General features: G+C 46.6%; 1 protein-coding gene across 3 annotated transcripts in view; it reads left to right on the plus strand.

Annotated features, from left to right (window-relative positions):
- TOX2 (TOX high mobility group box family member 2) overlaps nucleotides 1-17537 on the plus strand; it is a 111067-nt gene extending 93530 nt beyond the window's left edge. Inside the window, exons 4-9 of one of the 3 annotated variants that reach the window (XM_007464757.1) lie at nucleotides 10333-10572; nucleotides 12990-13217; nucleotides 13672-13752; nucleotides 14554-14949; nucleotides 15650-15777; nucleotides 16763-17537. In XM_007464757.1, coding sequence (XP_007464819.1) covers nucleotides 10333-10572; nucleotides 12990-13217; nucleotides 13672-13752; nucleotides 14554-14949; nucleotides 15650-15777; nucleotides 16763-16829 — 1140 coding nt within the window. In that variant the 3' untranslated portion in view covers nucleotides 16830-17537. Of the gene's footprint in view, nucleotides 1-10332; nucleotides 10573-12989; nucleotides 13218-13671; nucleotides 13753-14553; nucleotides 14950-15649; nucleotides 15778-16561 lie in introns of all 3 variants that reach the window. The other 2 variants (XM_007464759.1, XM_007464758.1) reach the window with 2 other exon arrangements.
- The last annotated feature ends 526 nt before the right edge of the window (nucleotides 17538-18063 follow it).

The raw sequence follows: 18063 nt of genomic DNA on the forward strand, positions 1-18063 counted from the left end.
GCTCGAAGCCCACATGTCCTAGGAAGCTCTGGGAAGGATCTGGAGAGGTCGGCAGGAAAGAGATGGTGCAGATCTTTGTGGGCTCCTACAAGGCCAGGACTGGGCTGGTGGGTCATGGGGGAGCTATTAAAAGCTTCTGAGGAGGGAGGAGACATATTATGTTCCTGAAGGGTCACTCTGGTGGCCAGCAGAGCACCTGGGCTTGAGGAAGCCATGCTGGGGGCCGAGAGGAGGGCTGGTGTCTTAATTTGGGATCCCCCTTAAAGCAGACTCTGACACAAAGGTTTCGGTGCAAGTAGTTTGTTTAGGGGTGATCCCAGGATGTTCTGGGAAGGAAGAAGGGAAGAAAGCCAGTAAAGGGCAGGGTGATGAGCTGTGACCACCTGGACCAACTGGAATCCTGTTGTGGACCCTCCAAGAGGCGTATGGAATGAGACTCAGAATTGTCCTCTTGAGGGGAGGGGAAGCCGGGGTTTTATCCACAAACCGCAGCCCCTCAGAGATTGAGGGTCACTTCTAGGGCTCAGCACTTCCAGCCTCCTTGGACAGAGAATGCTGTCGGGCAGGGAGACTCAGGAAACCAGCAACAGGGGTAATAACCCTTGGACTGGTGGTGTCAGGGGCACCTCCAAAGTAGGCCAAGGGCAAGCGGGCTGACCCCTCCCAGCACCTGCTATAGCTCATTAGGAGAAAAGGCAATGGTTGCCAAATGTGTTCGGCAGAGCAGGGTGGACTTTGATTGGGGAAGGGGCCCTGTGAACTGGTAGAGAATTCTGGAATGTGTGGAGGGATTGACGTCTGACCACTTCTGTGTACTGCTCCTGTGAGCTCACCTTTTTTCTTTCAAAGCCTGAAACTGGCTTTAAACAAAACACTTTCTTAGGTGGGATGTGGGAATTTGGAATCATCTCTGGGGGATGCCCCCTATTTGGAGGCATCCATGCAGAAGCCACGACTCACCCAGGGGGCATGGAAGAAAGGAGGGAAAGTCGGAGAGAGCTGGAGGAATGCCAGTGTTGAAGGAGTGGGCTGGAGAAGACCAAGAAGGAGTGACTAGTGAGGTAGCTGGACAGCCAGGAGTCAGGCCCTGGAGGGAAGAGGGCTGTCGGGCAAGGCAGCAATTCTTGGAGTCAAGGACTAAGGGGTGTCTTGGGGAACGCATCATAGCTTAGTGAGGAAGTATGACGGTCTGTAGAAATCCAGCTCCACCGGCAGTAGCTGTGCGATCATGGACAAGTCTCTGAACCTCTCTGAGCCTTGGCTTCCTCAGCTGAGGATGACTATATTACCCGCCTGGTATGGTAGCTGTGGTGATTAAATGGGCCATATATGGAAAAGCTTAGCAGTGCTTCTGGCACATATTAAATGCTTAACAAAACTTTCCCCTGCTCTTCCTACTGATGAAGATGGTGGTGAGGATGATGAAGATGATTAAGTGGTATACGTAGTAAGGAGGGTACATGCCAAATGAGTTGCCGATGGGAGGGGAGGTCCTAGTGACAGTGAGAATAGATAGTTCTCTGCAGAAGATTGGCTGTGCAGGGGAGAACGTTGGGACAGCAGTTTTTAGGAGACTTGGAACTAAGGGAGCTTTTCCCGTAAAGACGGGAGAGAAGTGAACATGATTTGATGCTTATGGGGTGCAGCCCACGGAGAGGGGAGACCCACTGACCTGTTGGAGAGAGACTTAGGTGAGGCTCCTGGAAGCAGAGCCTGAGACGAGGATTCTTGTGAATGCTGTTTATCGAAGGAGAAGGAATCAGAGTCCACAGAGGAAGGAGTTGAGCAAGGATGTGACCTCAGCCAGAGACTTGGGGAGCCCCAGGGCACGCCTGCACGACAGAGGAAGGGGCTGTAATAGTTGTTTTTATGATTTTACTGCATTTTTATATGGCCTTAAACACTTTATAGTAATGTTTTATGTTTTGGACATGTACATAAAGGTATTCTACTGTATGTATCCTTCTGAAACTCTTTACTCATTATTGTTTTGAGTTCATCCTCATTGGTAGGTGTGGCTCCAGGCCATTCACTTCAACTCTGTACAGAATTCCATTCTGTGAATAGATCACAGATTACCACCATTTCCCAACTGGCAAACATTTAGATTATCCCCAGTTTTTCTGGAGTTAAAAAAAAGTGCTGTAATGATCATTGTTGTAGTATATACATTTTGAAAGGTAATATGACTTTCATATAAATATAAAATGAAAACATGTCAATTTATTTAATTCATTCACTAATGAGGAAGCCAGTAAGATATTATAGTCAGCTCAAATAACAATCTGATGAATAGGTACATATATAGGCAATCAAGAATGCTGAAATAGGGCTTCCCTGCTGGCGCAGTGGTTGAGAGTCTGCCTGCCGATGCAGGGGACATGGGTTCGTGCCCCGGTCCGGGAAGATCCCACATGCCGTGGAGCGGCTGGGCCCGTGAGCCATGGCCGCTGAGCCTGCGCGTCCGGAGCCTGTGCTCCGCAATGGGAGAGGCCACAAAGTGAGAGGCCCGCGTAACGCAAAAAAAAAAAAAAGAAAAAAAAAAAAGAAGAATGCTGAAATAAAATTTTCTTATAAATGCAAAACTGGTTGATATCTGTAGAGCAAGAATACAATGTTCGGGTTCTTCTTTTTTACAGGATGCGATCAACTGGTACCTCTATCAGACAACATTTTTTGCGTTTTTATGGATAAGAATCATTTGCATTCCACCTCACAACCATTAGGATGGTTACTATCCAAAAAAAAAAAAAAGAGAGAGAGAGAGAGAGAGAGAGAGAGAGAGAAAACAAGAGTTGGCAAGGATGTGGAGAAATTGTGCACTGTTGGTGTGAATATAAAATGGCGTAGACCCTATGGATAACAATATGGCAGCTCCTCAAAAATTAAAAATAGAATTACTGTATGATCCAGCAATTCTATTTCTGGGTATATATCCAAAAGAGTTGATAGCAGGGTCTTGAAGAGATATTTGTACATCTGTGTTCATAGCAGCATTATTCACAATAGCCAAAATATGGAAGCAACCCAAGTGTCCATTAGCAGATGAATGGATAAACAAAATGCAATATATGCATACAATGAAATTTTATTCAGCCTTTAAAAGGAAGGAAATTCTGATACATGCTACAACGTGGATGAACATTAAGGACATTATGCTAAGTGAAATAAGCCAGACACAAAAGAAAAAATACCGTATGATTCCACTTCAGGAGGTACCTAAAGCAGTCAGATTCATAGAATAGTCAAATTTCATAGTAGCAAAATGGTGGTTGCCAGGGGCTGCAGGGAGGAAGCAACAGGAAGCTATGGTTTAATAGATACAAAGTCTCAGTTCTACAAGATGAAAAGAGCTCTGGAGGTGGATGGTAGTGATGGTAGCACAACAACGTGAAATACTTTAAAATGGTTAAGATGGTAAATCCTATCTTATGTGTATTTTACCACAATTTAAAAAAACTTAATGATAAAACAATAAGTTGCACTAATATCATTTTTGTACAGCTTACAAAGACAGAGGCACACATTTCTATAGAAACAGATAACCCTGAGGTCGACTAGCCAACACCCATTGAAAGAACATTCATTTGCCCATTTCAGAGTCTTTAAATTTTCCTGCAGTATATATGTCTTCTTGTGCATGTGGGAAAGTTCTTTACAGTAAATATCTTGGTATAGAATTGCTAGGTTATAGGATATGGATTATCAGATTTCTTCTTAAAATGTGTATCTTACTAGTTTACACTCCCACCAGCAGTATAAACAGAAACCCAAATGGCCAGGAAACGAGTGAAAAAACGTTTGACTTCTCTGGTAAACAGGGCAGTGCAAATTAGAACAACTTGGGGAGCATTTCAGACTTAGCAGATTTGCAAAAATTCAAAATCTGCCATTATCAAGTGTTGGCCATATATTAAATTACTGAGTTCAGGTATACCTGATTGAAGAATTCTAAAACAGGCAGCTGGGAAGGAAAAAAAAAAAAAGAAACAAAAAACAAGCCCTAAACACAGAGCCCCAAGGCCAATTTGCCCTTGAAGAAATAATGTCAGATCCTTCCTTAAGATTCATGGAAAAAGGAGTGTGTACATGTTGGAATAGAAAAGGATGTTTAGAGAATAGATTTAAAAATCTACCTTTTGTTCAAAGTGTTCAGAAATTTTTCCAGCTTTATTGAGGTATTATTGAGATTTAACATATTTAGGTTTAAGGTATACAACGTGATGTTTGGTGCATGTATATACTGTGAAATAATTACCATAATAAGTGTGTATGTGGTGATAACTTTTAAGATCTACTCTTTTAACAACTTTTAATTATATAATATAGTATTGGTAATGATAGTCACCATGCTGTATATTAGATCCCTAGAATTTATTCATCATACAGCTGGAAGTTTGTACCCCTTGACCACCTTCACCCATTTCCCCCAACCCCCTGGCCCTGGCGACCACCACTGTACTCTCTATTTGAGTTCAGCTTACTTAGAACCCACATATGAGTGAGAATATAAAGTATTTGTCTTTCTCTGTCTCACTCACCTCACTTAGCCTAATGCTCTCAAGGTCCGTCCACACTGCCACAAAAGGCAGTGTTCCCTTCTTTTCTATGGCTGAATAGCATTGTAAAATGTACCATATTTTCTTTATCCCTTCATCTGTTCACGGACACTTACGTTGTTTCCATGTCTTGGCTATTATGAATGTTACTGCAGTAAACATGGGGTGCAGATATCTCTTCGAAGTCGTGATTTCGTTTCTTCTGGATATATACCCAGGGATGAGATTGCTGGATCATATGGTAGTCTAGTTTTAAGTTTTTGAGGAACCTCCATACTGTTTTCCATAGTGGCTACACCAATTTATATTCCCACTAGCAGTATACAAAGGTTCCCTTTTCTCACACCCTTGCTAATAACATTTGTAACCTCTTGTGTTTTTGATAATATCCATTCTAACAGATGTGAGGTGATACCTCATTATGGTTTTTAAAAAAAATGTTATTGAAGTATATAGTAAATAAAACAGTGGAAAAATCAAGAAAGTGATAATTGCCACAGATAACGTAGGATTTAAGATAGAAACATTAATTGAGGCAAACATACTTTAAAAAAAATTAACAAGGAGAAGCCGTGTGAAACTATAGCATTCTGGGACATATATGGGAATGAATAACCACATCAGTATAAAGAAAACCGGTTTAAATTCTATAGCGAAGCTGATAGGAACACAATAGTAGTAGGAGGCTTAAACTCATTTTTCTCGAGATTTCACAGCTAAAGTGGTCAAAACAGTTTATTGAATAGACACATAGAGAATTGTGTATGTTACCGAGTAAACATTATCTCAGAGGCACATGAAAGTTTTACAAAAATTGATCATATCTTAAGCCATACTGAAAACTTCAGTACCACAAAGATAAAATCCTAGGTGTTATGTTCCCTGGCCACAGTCACAAAAGGCTACATTAATAAAGACGCTTTTCCAAATAATTTTAGGGTAAAAAGGAAAATCAAATCTTCAGTTGTAGAATATTTTTAAAATATTTCTATGATTCAGCTACAGTCCTCCTCAGGGGGAAAAAAAATCATGGTTACAGAGCTGGACTTCTCGCCCACAGCACTGTTGACATTTTGGGTACATAACTCTTGTTGGGGAGCATTCTGTGCTTTATAGGGTGTTGAGCAGAATCCCTGGCCCCTCGACCCACTAGACACCAGTAGCAGCACCCCCCTCACCCAGTTAAAAACCAGAAACATCTCCTACATGGCAAAAGTGTCCCTGTTTGAACCCCTGCCCTAGCTACTTCTATTATTAAAAAAGAAAATGTGAAAATAAGTAAATTGTTTAATTTGAAAAGCTAGATAAAAAGCAACATGATACCCGAAGTTAATATTAATGGAGAGAAAAGCAAAATTTAATAATGATCAGAAAAGTTGTCAAATAGATTTGTTTAAATATAAGAACTGGTTCTTTGGACAGTTAAAAATATATACATTTTGAGAAGGAAAATTTTAAAAAGCAACATGCATTCACAGTATTACAATTGAGAATGGGGATTTTAAACTATAGAGTAGAGTTAAAAATATGGTAATGTTATCCTAAATTTATACTACTGGTATTAAAATATGGATGAAATATACAATTTTCTAGATATATGTGTGTGTGTGTGTGTGTGTGTGTGTGTGTGTATATATATGTATCTATATATATATAACCAAACTAACTCAAGAAAATGTGGAAACTAAAATGGACCTATTAGCCATAGCAAATATTGTTAAAATCAATCTTTCAAAAAGCCCTGGGCCTCAGATGTTTTTATGTCTAAACTCTTTCAGTTCTCTAAGGAAAATAATCATTTCTTTGTTATTTATACTCTTCCAGGACATAATGAAAAAGAGAAACAACTCAGTTCTTTTTCTAAAGCTGACCATCACACACAAAAAAACAACATTTGACGAAGATAACCTGAAAAAATGGAAACTGACACGTAAAAAAGAAAGTTCCTCAGAAATGAAGAAACGCCAAACAAATTCAAACAAATATATATGCAGGCAAGGATAGCAATGTTCATATCAGACTCCACCGAATTCGAGGCAAAAATTAGACACTTTATAATAATACTAAAGTTTAATCCATTATGAAGATATAATTGCCAGTTTTCTTTTTGCAATAAAAACCAACATCAAATTCCCAAAACAAAAAAACTTTAAGCATTAAAGGGAGATTTTGATGGAAGCAGAAAATTGTAGGCAACTTTGACAAACCAAAGGAATCGAAATAATATAATCACCACTGATAGGACAGAGAAATGTCACACTATTATATTACTCTGCAAACACAGCTCCCCTTTGCCCTTAAATACTGTGAAATATATAGAAAATTTAAACATATGTGGGTCTTAAAGGAAACCTGAATGAATTTTCAAAAGTGCAAATAGTACAGATCATATTCTTAGATCACGTTTGTTACTAGAAATTAGGAGCAAAAGGAAAAGAAACAACAAAAATTTTTGACCTCTTAGAAATTTCAGAACTCGGACTTCCCTGGTGGCACAGAAATTTCAGAACTCGGACTTCCCTGGTGGCACAGAAATTTCAGAACTCGGACTTCCCTGGTGGCACAGGGAAGTGGTTAACAGTGGTTAAGAATCCGCCTGCCAGTGCAGGGGGACATAGGTTCAAGCCCTGGTCTGGGAAGATCCTACATGCCACAGAGCAACTAAGCTCACGAGCCACAATTACTGAGCCCGGGTGCTGCAACTGCTGAAGGCTGCGCGCCTAGAGCCCGTGCTCCGCAACAAGAGAAGCCGCCGCAATGAGAAGCCCGCGCACCGCAATGAAGAGTAGACCCCGCTCGCTGCAACTAGATAAAGCCTGAGCGCAGCAACGAAGAAACAACGCAGCCAAAAATTTTAAAAAATTATATTAAATTTAAAAAAAAAGAAATTTCAGAACTCTTCTTAAACATCGATTGGATGAGAGGAAATTAAAACTGAAATTTAAAAATAAATACATCAAAAAGAACAATAATGAAAATCTCACATGATGAAGTCTGAGAAACGTTAAGGTCACGTTCAGAGGAAAATTTATAGCATGAAACCTACTTCTAAACATTGAGAATGAAAATACTGAATTGAAAATGCGACCCAAAATTGAGGGGGAAGCAACACTAATAAATATGTAAAAATCAGAGGAAGAGATTAATAAAGGTAAAATTAGATATTAAAGGATTAGAAAACGGAGGAGTGGACCTGATAAACAAATTTGAAATTTGATTCTTTTGAGGAGGAAAAAAAAAATCCCACAAAATAAAATAGAAAACCGATGAGGCTCCCTAACGAAGAACAAGTAAAGGAAAACACAGATACTGGATATTAAAAATTAGAATTTAGGGCTTCCGTGGTGGCGCAGTGGTTGAGAGTCCGCCTGCCGATGCAGGGAACACGGGTTCGTGCCCCGGTCCGGGAAGATCCCACGTGCCGCGGAGCGGCTGGGCCCGTGAGCCGTGGCCGCTGAGCCTGCGCGTCCGGAGCCTGTGCTCCACAGCGGGAGAGGCCACAACAGTGAGAGGCCCGCGTACCGCAATCAATCAATCAATCAATAAATGGATGGATGGATGAATGAATGAGTGAATAAGTAAATTAGAATTTAACCACAAATTCAGAGGAAATAAAAATAATTGTAAGACTATGCAAATTGGCATGCCTCACTGAACAGTGTGTGTGGAGCTGCATGATCTCCAACATGTTACTTAATCTCTCTAAATCCCAGTTTCCTCATTAGGGATGATAATGGTACCCAGCATAGGATTTCTGAAAATATCAATTGATATGAATCATGCAAAGTATCCCCACCCCTTCTATCTATTAAGGCAGTGTTTATCAAATTGTTGACAACAGTGGGGTTGTGAAATAAACTTCATGGGTTCCAATCATGATTTTTGGCTAAACGAAAATAAGTGGAGAACAGTAGAATAGAGGCGAACAGGACATAACAGAGTATACTGACCCACAATAAGAGAAAATATCCCTGTGAAATTTTAATTTCAGATAGATATATGACTATGTGTGCTACATTATGATATGAAATGTATTTCTCACTGAAGGTTCAGGATAAAATAGTTTGAAAACAACTTTTAACATCAGTTTAAATTGCATGTCATTTATGAAACTTTCCCAGCTTATGTCATCCAGAAATGAACCTCCCCCTTTGATCTTCTTGGATTCCTGTCTTGTAGCCACATTCTATGTAGTATCAGAGTTGCTTTTGAGAATATTTCATTTCTACAGCATTTTCAGATTCTCTTTGAGCATCTAGAACGTGCCGTGTTCATCTCTACACACTTGGCAGGGCTCTTAGCGTATTTGTTTGAATATTATAAATGCTGAATACATATTTTGTTAATAGATGTCTAAGTTTTACCCATATTTAATTATGAAAGTGACAAATTGACAAGGGAAGCCTGGAAGAGAAACTAAAAGCAAATATCCAGGAATTTAACTTCAGAGATTAAAAACTAATATTTACCTATTTGTTTTCATAAGGAATACTCACTCCACCGCCCCCCCTTAATTAAATATATTTAAACTTTCTGAAAAGGGGAATTTTGTTCTTAGAGCATTTCCCTCATACTCTATATAAGGCAGAATTTCCTAAACTGGGCTTAATGAAAACTTTATGTTTTGCAAGGAGGTGTTCCATGATTCAAGAAACCACAAATATAAATCAGTGATGCATCCGTATCAGTAAAAATGAATTTCCCAACTATCTTCAGTTCCCCATAGCTTCCATCCTCTTTCGGGAACACGGGTTCGTGCCCCGGTCCGGGAAGATCCCACGTGCCGCGGAGCGGCTGGGCCCGTGAGCCGTGGCCGCTGAGCCTGCGCGTCCGGAGCCTGTGCTCCACAGCGGGAGAGGCCACAACAGTGAGAGGCCCGCGTACCGCAATCAATCAATCAATCAATAAATGGATGGATGGATGAATGAATGAGTGAATAAGTAAATTAGAATTTAACCACAAATTCAGAGGAAATAAAAATAATTGTAAGACTATGCAAATTGGCATGCCTCACTGAACAGTGTGTGTGTGTATGTAATTTTTAGGCAAAAAGTGTACACTATTCTAAATGTGTTTAGTGTGAGAAATGCCTGTATATAAAAATTAGTAGCTTTCTTTATATTCTAAAAATAACCAGTTAGAAAATATCATGGGGAATAGATAATAAGAAAACGACTGACCTGTGGGGGAAAAATGTGCAAACTTTATTAAGGGATTTATTTATTCTATGTATTTAACAAACCCTCGTACAAGATAGGCCTTACTATGTGCCAGGCAGATTTAATGCTTAACAACCCTAGAAGGTAAGTTTAATCATTATCCAAATCTTTCAGATGAAGAAACTGAGGCACAAAGAGGTTAAGTAACTTGGCCAAAGTCACCCAGTGTATAAGTAGCAGAACCAGGATTCAAAATGCCCTCGGCTTCCAACATCTATGCTCTTTGCTATCACGCTGCATAGTGAATAAATGCAAAGATACACCGTGTTCCAGGAAGGAAAACCCAGTATCATAAAGTGATCTCTTCACAGCTGGACTGGGCTCTCTAGCAAGGGCTGAGATGCTGACTCTCTGTCCAGGGTGAATATCAACAGAATGGCACCCCCCAGAGGTGCATCTAATTGTGCAGGGGTCACAATAGAATGGACACTCACCTGTGGGCGACCCATGGGGAAGCCACAGCACAGAGGGGACCCCCTCCTCTGAGTCTGGTACATACACATGCAGATGTGCTGGTCCTTTCTAACTCAACATGCAATCTCCTCTTCTCTCAGATCCAGGAGATGGTCCACTCAGAGGTTGCTGCCTACGACTCGGGCCGACCAGGGCCCCTGCTGGGCCGCCCGGCGATGCTGGCCAGCCACATGAGCGCCCTCAGCCAGTCCCAGCTCATTTCTCAGATGGGCGTCCGGAGTGGCATCGCCCACAGCTCCCCATCACCCCCAGGGAGCAAGTCGGCGACCCCCTCTCCCTCCAGTTCAACTCAGGAGGAGGAGTCGGAATCGCATTTCAAGGTACGTAGGGATGGAGATGCAAAGGCTTAGGATGCCCTCCTGTCAGCAAGGGGACAGGCCCTGCATGGAAATGGTCATCACCTACCTCTAGAAAAGACTAGAAGAGTATAACTATACCCTTTGCTGGCAAAAAAAAAAAGGAGGAAAATTTGGATGAACGTGATGTCGTCTTATTCCTGAATAGCCAATGGGTCATTTCAGTGGCATTGATGGCATTGGCAAGATCCTCAGGGCCATGTCTTATGACCACTTTGGCCTTTTTGGCCCACTTTGGAGGACCACAAAGATGGGTCGTCCAGCAGTGCTCTGGGCAGCGCTGCAGGATGGAGCACTAAAAATGACTCCCCCCCTTGGGGGCATGGCCCACCCTGTATCCCTGGAACCAGGGGTGGTCCTGCCTCTTCAAGAACACGTCAGGGATGAGAACTCACCATGTGTCCAGGCTCCCCTCCTTTCTTTGCACTGACTCTAGATCTCCCTCCCTGTCGAAGAGCATCTTGTTTTTACGAAAACAGAGGCCCCGAAAGGCCAGGGGTGGATGTGCTTGCCCGGAATCTCCCAATGAGTCGCCGGCAGAATCAAGGCTTGATTCCACAGCGCCTCCCTCCCTTTCTTCTTCATAAGGGCCTCTCACCCCTTTCCACGTGGCGGCCCTGCAGAGGCCTGGTGCAGTAACCCTGGCACCCATGCCATCCTGCAGGCACCCTGACCTCCAGGCTGGGGTGGGCACCTCTGGATCCTGGTCCAGCTATGTCCTCAGGATAACTTGGTCTCTATTGTAGTCCAGGCGGGGGTGGTTTTAATTTTATTTTCTTTTTATTTAACAAACCCTTCTAAAACACTTTCATGGGCCAGACACTATTCTAAGGACACGACAGGAATTAATCCACGTAATCTTCATCGCAACCCTATGTGGTAGGTGCCTTTATCATCTTCGATTGGCAGATGGGGAAACTAAGGCACAGAGAGGTTAAGTAACTTGTCAAGTGTCATAGAACCAGGATTTAAACCAAGGTGGTTGCAATCTGGCTCCAGCATATGTGCTCTTAACCACCTGCAGTGCCTCATCTACTCAGCTCTCCATCAATTACAAGGTGCATCCATCCGCATCTCCTGTCCTGTCAGAACCTTGCCACGGTGCTGACAGAACTAAGGCTTGGGGAGGTGAGTGGCTGCAGAGAAACACTCAGGAACAGAACCAATGTGGCTACAGACTGCCCCTCACCATCCCTCAGATGTGCAGGCCTGAGGCTTATCCACTGGCCCACAGTTTCCTTATCAGTTCATGGTGTCACCTTCATTTCCTTGGTGCATAGAGCCATGGTCTCTACAGCAGGATCCAGGGCCTTTGACCAAAATCCCTGGTTCCTGGGTGGCCTGGGAGTCTTGGCCTGGGGGCGGGGGGCGGATATTCCCACCCGCTCCGCATCCTGGAAGCCCTAAGTGAGGTGCTCACAGTATGGTGGTCCTGGCGTCTGACTGCATCAGAGGCCAGGTGTCCAGGGTGAGGCCACACCTGGCGACAGTTCCATTAACCTCACTCCATCCAACAACTTCAAAGGGGGTCAGGGGGACTAAGCCACTGGACCCAAATCACACAGCTGAAATGTGGTGGAAGAGACTGATCTTATGTAATCAAGGATAATCTTTGGGGATTATTTGTGATCACAGGAGGGGAGAGCTGTTAAGAAAAATATGTCTATCCAAAACTTGGAAATAGTCCAAAAATGGATAACTGCACATTCTTTCAATGGCATATTACAGCATCGTCTAACAGACTCTCAAAAATTATCTGATTCTCTGGGAGATTGTGCCTTTGTTTTGATTCCTCCTTCATTATTGATTAGGGGGTTTTACACTCTGTAAAGGAAGATGTTAACTTGGGGGGAAAGCGATGAAGATGTAAACGATTTTTGTCTGATTACAAGGCAAATGAATTTTCCCCTGTAGAGACACAAATGACTTCTGTCCAGTACAAAAGACTAGAAGCCCCAGAGGTGATAGCTTTATTGCTCTCCAGGGCATTACCCAGTTTCTTTCTCTTGTATTTCTTTGAATCAACTTTACCGTCATGCTGATTCTCACTGATGAGTTAAACGAAAAATGCAGTACTAGATTTTAAAAAAAAGAAAAAGAAAAAGAAAGAAAACAGAAAAACCCAGAGCTCATACCGAGGACATGTGTGCACGCATGTGTGTGTGTGTGTGTGTGTGTGTGTGTGTGTGTGTGTGTGTGTGTGTGTGTGTGTTCAAGCCCGGGGGTAGCGTGGCCAGCCCCCAGGTGCTGCCTGTGTATAAGCAGGGCTGGGCAAGCAGGGAAAAGCTGAGGAAAGTGCAGCTCTGCCTGAGGCTGGGTCGGGTCCCCTTTGGCAGGAGGTCCCGGGCTTCTCTGATTTCTGACTCCTCTCACCCGGGCAGATGTCGGGAGAAAAGAGACCCTCCGCCGACCCCGGCAGAAAGGCCAAGAACCCAAAGAAGAAAAAAAAGAAGGACCCCAATGAGCCACAGAAGCCCGTGTCGGCCTACGCGCTTTTCTTCAGAGACACTCAGGCCGCCATCAAGGGACAGAACCCCAGTGCCACCTTCGGGGATGTGTCCAAAATCGTGGCCTCCATGTGGGACAGCTTGGGAGAGGAGCAGAAGCAGGTGAGCCTCCATCCCTTTCTGGGCCATCCCTCAAGCCTCTGAGGTCAGTCTGGAACCAGGCCCAGCCTCTGGAACTAGAGACTCTTGCAGCGGTCTCTGCTAGGCTCAATCTGCCCATCTGTAAGCTGGGGAGGTAGGACCCTTCTGATCTGGCTGTTTGTAGCTGCGTTCACTAGCGACTGGGTTAAGTGGAGAAAAAAAACTGGACCTCTGCTTCCTCATCTGTTAAATGAGAACAGGCATCTCCCTTCATCTTGGCCTCCAACTCTAAAAGTCTGGGGTCCAAGCCAGAGCTTTCTTATCCGCTGATCAGAGGCCCGTGGCCTCCTCTCAGGGGCCTGCAGGGAGAATAGGAGCAGAGCTAGCTCCGAGGTAAATGCCAGTTACCAGCCCTGTGAGCTCAGGCTGACCACCTGATCTCTCCTCGATATTGCCCACATCTTGGATCTTTCAGGCCTACAAGAGGAAGACCGAAGCAGCGAAGAAGGAATATCTGAAGGCTCTGGCAGCCTACAGGGCCAGCCTTGTCTCCAAGGTAACACCTGGAATCCCTAGGCCCAGCTTTGAGGGACAGAGCAAGAACCAAGGCGGGAATGGTCAACACCACAGGTCTTGGAAGGGATGGATAAGACTAACGTGGTCCCTTCTCCAGTGCACCGCCTCTGTGCCAAGCTCATGCTTTACATGCATGGTGTACATGCATCTCATTTAATTCTTCCAAGAAGAACCTGTTACACAGCAGAGTTAAGCGACCTGCCTGCGAGTAGCCAGCTTGTTAGGTGGCTGTACCAGGATTGAGACCCAGTCTTGCCAGTCTTCAGATGTGGCCTTTCCTCCCACCCTGCGCTCTCTGCCTCATTCCTCAGCACCAGCACTGCGGGAGGCTCAGCGTTGGCACTGGTTGTGTGGTCCACGGGGGGCAGCGGGTGGTCTGGAAGCTGCTACAGAGGACATGGCTTCTGGGTTAGGCCATAAAGGGCCAAGCAAAGAGGGTGTCCCAAATCAAGGGAACGGCCCACACTAAGGCACAGAGGCTGGGGAAAAGCCTAAGTAGAGGACAGCCCAGCTGGACGACGCTGGCCCCTCGGGCCAGGCTGAGAAGCATGGGTTCTCCCGTGGGCAGGGGAGCCCCCAGGGATTAAAGCAGGGGTGGTTGGATGGTCAGAGCCAAGTGGGCTCGACCCTGAATTATCTCTGGTGAGTCCCCAGCTCTTTCCCCAGGGGCCTGAGAGCCATCCAGGAGCCACGCCAGTGGGTGACAAAACCACACGATCTCGTGGCCCAAGTTCTGGCTTATGCGCCTTCTCCAGAGTGATTGGTGTCTGTCTCCTTCCAGAGCTCCCCCGACCAGGGTGAGACCAAGAACCCTCAGGCGAACCCACCGGCCAAAATGCTCCCACCCAAGCAGCCCATGTACGCCATGCCAGGCCTGGCCTCCTTCCTGACGCCATCTGACCTGCAGGCCTTCCGCAGCGGGGCCTCCCCCGCCAGCCTTGCCCGGACGCTGGGCTCCAAGTCGCTGCTGCCGGGCCTCAACGCATCCCCACCACCGCCCCCCTCCTTCCCTCTCAGCACCCCCCTGCACCAGCAACTGCCACTGCCGCCCCACACCCAGGGCACCCTCCTCAGCCCACCTGTCAGCATGTCCCCAGCCCCCCAGCCTCCCATCCTGCCCACTCCCATGGCACTCCAGGTGCAGTTGGCCGTGAGCCCCTCACCTCCAGGGCCACAGGTAAGCAGGGTCCAGTGAGAACGTGCCCCTCGGGGAACCCTTGCAGAAAGGGGAGGCAGCTTGGGATTCCAAATACTGGCCCTGCCACTCACCGGCTGTGTGACCTCAGCCTTAGCACCTTACCTCTCTGAGCCTCAGTTACTGCAACTGTGAAATGGGGCGAGTACACCTTGCCTGAGATGCTCTGGCTACAGAGAACAGTTGGCAAGTAGCCAGACAGATTCTTCAGATTCTTAGGGTATCTCAGGCCCTCCTCCCTCAGCCTCTGTCCATTTCTGCTCTCTGGCCAGAGGGGTTGAGACCACTGTGGCTTCTGCTAGATCAACCCTAGCTCCTGGCTCTCCCCAAAGCCTTTGAAGCCAGATCCCCCTAATTGCTCCACAGACACTGGTAATTGCAAGGCTTGCTTGGCCCTGGGAAGTCACTCAGCCCAAGAAATCCATTTTACAGAGTGGGAAACTGAGGTCCAGGAAAAGATAGTCCGTCACCCCCTCCCCCCTATGTAGCTAAGACAAGGGTTGAATTTTCCAGAACGTGCTCTACTAGGGAAAAGAAAGAAGCGTTCCAGGCAGAGAGGCAGAGCGGAGATTTCTTATAAGCCGGGGAAGTGTCTCTGCGAACAAGCCCCCATCCCCTCTTGCTGCCTGAGATGCACCCCATTCTCTCTCCTTTGCTCACCGCCTCCTCCCCACCTCGGCAGGACTTCCCTCACGTCTCTGAGTTCCCCAGTGGTTCCGGATCCCGCTCCCCTGGCCCATCCAACCCCACGAGCAGCGGAGACTGGGACAGCAGTTACCCCAGCGGGGAGTGTGGCATCAGCACCTGCAGGTCAGCCCTCACCCCACTCGCCCGCCCTTGGTGCTGCCCTTGTCCTGCCTACACTTGGAGCGTGAGGACGGGGTGACAGGGTGGGAAAAGACAAGGGGGACACCGCAGGTCACTGTCAGCCCTGCAGGAGGTCCTCTTGGGCACTGGGTGCCCGTTGTCTTCAGGAGAGGACCAAAGCAAGGCCCCAGAGGGACTCAGCTGGTCTGCTGCCAGGCCCGCAGGGGAAACTAAGGCCTGTCTTCACTCTTACTGGTTTTCCTTCCATCCTGTTTTTTTTCACATGCTTGACATGGCATTCATAGCTAAGCCATCTGTCTTCAGTCAGCTTCCTCAGAAGCAGAGCTTGAGGCAGGGATTTGGGTGTCCTCGATGATGTACACATGTTCAGGGAGAACCTGCAGGAGACGGGGTGGGGGAGGGAAGCAGGCCAGGGCAGGGAGGGAGCTTAGCGAGGGCGTGGCTTCATCTGGAGACTGGCTTCAGCCTGATCCCATGGGAGTTCTGGGCACCAATCACAGCACAGACTTGGTCTCATTTTGAGGTTTGAGCTTTTTGTATCCGCTGAGGACCACGTGGTCCCCTGCCAGGATTCCGGGAGGGGCCAGGACAGACCCTCATTCATCCTCAGAGGGGCAGCCGAATCCAGGGAGGGTGTGAAGGGCCAGGGAGCAGATGTCCTGATGTGCCCCGGGCCTTGTGTCCAGGCCCTTGAGGGCCAGGGGGGGCGCCTGGGGCAGGGTGGAGGCGTCTCATCCACTCTGACAGCCTCTCCTTTCTCCCCCAGCCTCCTCCCCAGGGATAAATCGCTCTACCTCACCTAAGCCCGCCTCCCTCCCCTCCCTGAGGCTTGCTGGAAGGGCACTGCTCAGAGCCTGAAGGGCTGACAGCAGAAAAGAGGCCTTGGCAGGACGCGGGGTGCCGGAGAAGAGAGAGCAGTGACACGACCACGGCCCCGGGCTGAGTCTCTTCCTCAACCTCCCACCAGACTCTGCAGAGGCAGCGCACCGCCCGCCGCCAGCCCAAAGAACCTGCAGGAACCTTCCACCCCCTGACCTGCTTGCTCCAGGGTTACTGTGGACCCTGCTCCTCTCCCTGCCACCGTACCCCATGTCGGGATGTCTGGCCCCAGCCCAAAGTCGCGTGAGCCGCCCCTGGACGGATCACTCTGCAGCAGAAACCCGCCCCCAGATGCATAGGGCAGGGGCCAGCTCAGCCCCAGATGTGCAAATACGGTTTTACAGTGCGAACAAGACATTATGAAACAAACTGTTGGCTCCGTGTAAGTACTAGTTGACTAAGTGTTTTAGAAACTGTGCTGAAGACACCTGTAAGATTATTTTGTTGCGGGGTGGGGAGGGGTGGGGAGAAAGTAGATTCCTTTAAGGTAAAAAGCATTTTCTATGACCCTTAGCACATTTTTTTAAGTGTTATCTTAAGGGAGATGTGCACGAAAGAAGCGGCCAAACCGTTTGATCGTCTGTACAGCAGGAACCGGACGATTTATAGCCACACTCAGAGACGTTACGCTTTTTTTTTTTTTAATCATACGTTTATTTAAAATCACCAACAACGACTTCTGTCTATTTATAAGGAACAACGGAGAACAAACTGCAGCTTATCATAAAGTGCGCGTGCTTTGGGGGCTTTGGTTTGGGTTTGGGTTCTTAAAGTTTGCAGCCGTTTTCTGACCCTGCAAGTGTCTGCCTTGGTGCACAGTGCTTCTCTCGAATTTCTTTATAATAAAACTTCTGAAAAGTTGGCAACAAGCCTGTCTCTCCTTTACGCTTGGTAAGCCACGGCTGGGCCAGGCCTTCTGGAGTGGACTTTGGTGGTGGCTTCACCAGGACAGAGCCCCTGGTGTCAGTCAGATTGAGGGCAGAGTCCCACATGCCCTTTCCCCACCCCACAAGGGTCTCTGTGAGTGACAGAGCCCTGCTGGCCTCAGTCTTCCCATCTGTAGAAGTGGGATAACGATGGTGTGAACACGAAGGGTTCTCATGATGATTCCAGGCGCTCTGGCATAGAGTGCTGGCCACGCAAGGGCCCTCACGGGCAGGTGACTGCAGTGAGTCCCTACTGACCACTCCCTCGCCACTGATGGGGCCTCTGACCTCTGGAAGATTCCAGTCTGGTGGAGGTGAGAGGTGGGTTCAGGGCAGCAGGAGCCCAGGGTGGGCAGAGGGGCTCCTCCAAGCCCGAGTGTAGCCAGCATCCCAGACAAGGAGGGTCTCTTAGCCAGGTTTCCTGACAGATTTTAGGGGTGATACTCCCCCAAAAAAGTAATAA

The sequence above is a fragment of the Lipotes vexillifer genome, unplaced genomic scaffold, assembly GCF_000442215.2.
Source record: "Lipotes vexillifer unplaced genomic scaffold, Lipotes_vexillifer_v1.1 scaffold53, whole genome shotgun sequence".
Taxonomy (NCBI): Eukaryota; Metazoa; Chordata; class Mammalia; order Artiodactyla; family Lipotidae; genus Lipotes; species Lipotes vexillifer.